The sequence below is a fragment of the Oncorhynchus masou genome, unplaced genomic scaffold (genome assembly GCF_036934945.1).
Source record: "Oncorhynchus masou masou isolate Uvic2021 unplaced genomic scaffold, UVic_Omas_1.1 unplaced_scaffold_9732, whole genome shotgun sequence".
NCBI lineage: Eukaryota > Metazoa > Chordata > Actinopteri > Salmoniformes > Salmonidae > Oncorhynchus > Oncorhynchus masou.
Window position 1 is genome coordinate 648 of NW_027016242.1, and position 5,560 is coordinate 6,207.

General features: G+C 43.6%; 1 protein-coding gene across 1 annotated transcript; it reads left to right on the forward strand.

The window, feature by feature from the left end:
* Positions 1-939: 939 nt before the first annotated feature.
* Positions 940-5,136, forward strand: LOC135538502 (glutaminase kidney isoform, mitochondrial-like; the record flags this gene model as incomplete). Its single annotated transcript, XM_064964385.1, has 6 exons — positions 940-1,071; positions 1,247-1,339; positions 1,975-2,036; positions 2,240-2,316; positions 2,494-2,557; positions 3,706-5,136. Coding segments are annotated over 6 exons (591 nt in total), but the record flags the coding sequence as incomplete, so codon positions are not given.
* Positions 5,137-5,560: the final 424 nt, after the last annotated feature.

Here is a 5,560-nt window from a genome sequence, read left to right on the forward strand (position 1 = left end):
GGTAACGTATATTCTTGGTAACGTATATTCTTGGTAACGTATATTCTTGGTAACGTATAGTCTTGATAACGTATAGTTTTGGTAACGTATAGTTTTGTTAATGTATAGTCTTGGTAGCGTATAGTTTTGAAGACAGCGTATCGTATAGTCTTGGTAACGCATTATAGTTTTGGTAACGTATAGTCTTGGTAGATGTATAGTCTTGGTAGCAGTACTAGTCTTGGTAGCGTATAGCTTTGGTAACGTATAGTCTTGGTAACGTATAGTCTTGGTAGCGTATAGTCTTGGTAACGTATAGTCTTGGTAACGTATAGTTTGGTAACGTATAGTCTTGGTAACGTATAGTCTTGGTAACGTATAGTTTTGGTAACGTATAGTCTTGGTAACGTATAGTTTTGGTAGCGTATAGTTTTGGTAACGTATAGTCTTGGTAACGTATAGTCTTGGTAACTTGTACTAGTCTTGGTAACGTATAGTCTTGGTAACGTATAGTTTTGGTAACGGTATAGTCTTGATAACGTATAGTCTTGGTAACAGTATAGTTTTGTTAACGTATAGTCTTGGTAACGTATAGACTTGGTAACGTATAGGTTTGGTAACGTATAGTTTTGTTAACATATAGTCTTGGTAACGTATAGTCTTGGTAACGTATAGTTTTGGTAACGTATAGTTTTGGTAACGTATAGTTTTGGTAACGTATAGTCTTGGTAACGTATAGTTTTGGTAACATATAGTCTTGGTAACGTATAGTCTTGGTAACGTATAGTGTTGGTAACATATAGTCTTGGTAGCGTATAGTCTTGGTAGCGTATGGTTTTGGTAACATATAGTCTTGTTGTAACGTAAACCTTTTAAACATGTATAGGTCAAATTAAGGCCACTTTAAACTGACATGTTTTATCATAACTCCGTATGGTCCCTGTCATGGTTCTTTCTCAGGTGGGCTTGCCTGCTAAGTCTGGGGTGTCTGGAGCGGTTCTGTTGGTTGTCCCTAACGTCATGGGAGTGATGTGTTGGTCACCTCCTTTAGACAAGGTTGGAAACAGTGTCCGAGGAATACACTTCTGCCAGGTAACGTTAATAGCTTTATTTCCAGGTGTTATAAATAACATATCCCCATGTACAGGTTATGAATGTGTTATAAAGTCTGTATGTAGTTACCCTTCAATAGTGTTACCACATACACAATGCCTCTCGATGTTGTACCGGAGACTGAACTGTCTTTTTGACATGCTTTGGTTTTCAGGAGCTGGTGTCTTCGTTTAACTTCCATAACTATGACAACCTGAGACACTTTGTCAAGAAGCAGGACCCTCGAAGGCAGGACGGGGATGATAGGGTAAGGGATTTTGTGACTTAAGGGAGTTGTAAGGTAAACATAACAACAATTTATCATATTTGCTGAAACATAAAGTGAGGTTTAAGTTTGCTTTTGTTATGATGTGTCCTTTGTTATGATGTTATCTTTCTGTGTACTATGAATGGGTATGTAGCTGTGTCCTATGAATGGTTATGTAGCTGTGTACTATGAATGGTCATGTAGCTGTGTCCTATGAATGGTCATGTAGCTGTGTCCTATGAATGGTCATGTAGCTGTGTCCTATGCATGGTTATGTAGCTGTGTCCTATGAATGGTTATGCAGCTGTGTCCTATGAATGGTTATGTAGCTGTGTCCTATGAATGGTTATGTAGCTGTGTCCTATGAATGGTTATGTAGCTGTGTCCTATGAATGGTTATGTAGCTGTGTCCTATGAATGGTTATGTAGCTGTGTCCTATGAATGGTTATGTAGCTGTGTCCTATGAATGGTTATGTATCTGTGTCCTATGAATGGTCATGTAGCTGTGTCCTATGCATGGTTATGTAGCTGTGTCCTATGAATGGTTATGTATCTGTGTCCTATGAATGGTTATGTAGCTGTGTGCCAGTGTCCCATCCAGTCTAAGTTGTATTTATCTCTGCTATATCTGTAGAACAAGTCTGTGGTGAACTTGATGTTTGCGGCCTACAGTGGAGATGTGTCAGCCCTCAGAAGGTAAAATAACCATCATCTAGGAGGCTATATGTAGAAACCAACCTGGTTATTAAATGAATGCAAAGTAATTGTATTGTTCGTTTTACTACTCGTCACCTGCTGTAGATGGCACTCTCTCCTCGCGAGTAGTCCTTCACAGTAAACCTCTTGGAAATGAGGAATGTTATGTAGAATATCACTCGTCTCCTATCCTGTCCTCTCAGGTTTGCTCTGTCCTCGATGGACATGGAGCTGAAAGACTACGACTCTCGGACAGCTCTACACGTGGCTGCAGCAGAGGGTGAGCTACAATCCATTGGTGGCTCCTAGTTGGTGTTATGTCTTATAATGCATCATAGTGATGTTACAGCTACCTAGTTGTTATGTCAGCTTCTAGCAAGTGTTATAATGCACTAGAAGTGTATCATAAGGCATTGCGTGTGTGTTATCCCTAAGATACGTAGTTTTTTGTCCTCAGGTCATGTAGAAGTGGTACGGTTCCTAACAGACACCTGCAAAGTGAACCCCTTTGTGAAAGATAGGTACTGTAGCATTCATTCCTCCACCCCTCTGTTCATTCCTCCACCCCTCTGTTCATTCATCCACTCCTCTGTTCATTCATCCACTCCTCTGTTCATTCATCCACTCCTCTGTTCATTCATCCACCCCTCTGTTCATTCATCCACTCCTCTGTTCATTCATCCACTCCTCTGTTCATTCATCCACCCTCTGTTCATTCATCCACCCCTCTGTTCATTCATCCACCCCTCTGTTCATTCATCCACTCCTCTGTTCATTCATCCAACCCTCCGTTCATTCATCCACTCCTCTGTTCATTCATCCACCCCTCTGTTCATTCATCCACTCCTCTGTTCATTCATCCACCCCTCTGTTCATTCATCCACTCCTCTGTTCATTCATCCACTCCTCTGTTCATTCATCCACCCCTCTGTTCATTCATCCACTCCTCTGTTCATTCCTCCACCCCTCTGTTCATTCATCCACTCCTCTGTTCATTCATCCAACCCTCCGTTCATTCATCCACTCCTCTGTTCATTCATCCACCCCTCTGTTCATTCCTCCACCCCTCTGTTCATTCATCCACTCCTCTGTTCATTCATCCACCCCTCTGTTCATTCATCCACTCCTCTGTTCATTCATCCACCCCTCTGTTCATTCATCCACCCCTCTGTTCATTCATCCACTCCTCTGTTCATTCATCCACTCCTCTGTTCATTCATCCACCCCTCTGTTCATTCATCCACTCCTCTGTTCATTCATCCACTCCTCTGTTCATTCATCCACCCCTCTGTTCATTCATCCACTCCTCTGTTCATTCATCCACTCCTCTGTTCATTCATCCACCCCTCTGTTCATTCATCCACTCCTCTGTTCATTCATCCACCCCTCTGTTCATTCATCCACTCCTCTGTTCATTCATCCACCCCTCTATTCATTCCACCCCTCCATTCATTCATCCACCTATATCAGTCTCTGTTGACTTAGCCTCCAACCTACAGTAACAACACCCCTTAGCTGCTGTGCTATCTAGACTCACTGTATATCTCCAGCCTCATGCCTTATTTCTCCATCTCATTCTGTCCTCTGTGGCTGTTATCTTTACTCAGAAGGTTAGTGCGTGGAGGAACATCTGACATTGTTCTGACTCATCTTTACCACCTCCCTCCAGGTGGAGCAGCATTCCCCTGGACGATGCCCTGCAGTTTGGCCACGGTGCCGTGGTGAAGGTCTTACAGGAGTACCAGGTGGCTTGCCAGGAACAGGACAGACTACCAGTGGCTGATATCATCCCCATCCCCCCCAAACTAGAGACTGTAGAAGGCATGGTGTGATCAGGGGGGCCGTTGGGATCAGGCTCTACCATTAGGAGTGCTGATCTACCATCAATTTTGGCGTAATGAAACAGATAATTATAGACATTGAGGATCTGATCCTAGATCAGCACTCCTACTTGATAAATCATTAGGCCCCAAACGGAAGAAAACGTACTGAAACATGGAGGGACTTCAAATCCAATAACAAACACTCATTTTAGTTTTCAGTTGCAAATGGTAGTGTCCGAAGTGGCACTCTATTTTATATAGGCCTTTAGTGCATTCGTTTTGGTTAGTAGTGTGTATAAGGAATAGGGATGCCATTAGGGACGCAACCCTCTACACGCTTAGAAAAAGGTATCTAGAACCTAAAAGGGTTCTTCGGATGTCCCTATTGGAGAACCCTTTGAAGAACCCTTTTTGGTTCCAGGTAGAACTCTTTTGGGGTTCCATGTAGAACCCTTTCCACCGAGTGTTCTACATGGCCCCCACAAGGGTTCTACTTGGAACCAAAAGAACAATTTTGGAACCTTTTTTTCCCCTAAGAGTGTCGTGTTACTCCTTCCACCAGGACTTGTCTCTCTGACGTCCCTGGGTGCGTCCCAATAATATATACTTTCTCCTGAAGTGTACACTCGTTCACTACTTCCCACAAATCTAAAAGCATTGGATTGGTGGAGGCGTGGGCCAGTGGGTGTTTCCACCTTATTTCTTATACCAGTCATTGTTCTTCAAATCTGTGAAATGCACGCTTTGGGAAGAAGGAGAGATCTTTGGGACAGACTCCCTATCTTGTATGCAATATTTACTCCTCTCCTAGGTTGGACTTATATACAGGAGGACACCTGAGAGTGAGCCTGGACATGTACAGGAGGAGACTTGTGAGTGAGGCTGGACATGTATGTACAGGAGGAGACCTGTGAGTGAGGCTGGACATGTACAGGAGGAGACCTGTGAGTGAGGCTGGACATGTACAGGAGGAGACCTGTGAGTGAGGCTGGACATGTACAGGAGGAGACCTGTGAGTGAGGCTAGACATGTATGTACAGGAGGAGACCTGTGAGTGAGGCTGGACATGTACAGGAGGAGACCTGTGAGTGAGGCTAGACATGTATGTACAGGAGGAGACCTGTGAGTGAGGCTAGACATGTATGTACAGGAGGAGACCTGTGAGTGAGGCTGGACATGTACAGGAGGAGACCTGTGAGTGAGGCTGGACATGTACAGGAGGAGACCTGTGAGTGAGGCTGGACATGTACAGGAGGAGACCTGTGAGTGAGGCTGGACATGTACAGGAGGAGACCTGTGAGTGAGGCTAGACATGGCTAGCTAGACATGTACAGGAGGAGACCTGTGAGTGAGTGTTGGAGAAGTTCAACATCATGAGTGGGACGTTCAGTGTTCTATGACGAAAAATTTGTCGACATTCTATTTTTCCTGACTAAAACTATACCTATAACGAGACGAGGTGCCCTCGAAAATATAACTATGACAAATGTTTTTCTTCGTTTGAGTTGATGAAAATGTAACTTGACGTGACGCCCCTTTTAGTCTGTTTTGTCCAATAAGAAGCATGCATACCTTTGCAGAATATTTAATTAAATTCTCTTATTGGCTGATAACATCTGTCATGCGCCCGGGCTACTTGAGTTTATAGCCCAACCAGTCTTTCCAACACACACAGCTCCCAGGTGGTCGCTTCAATCGTCT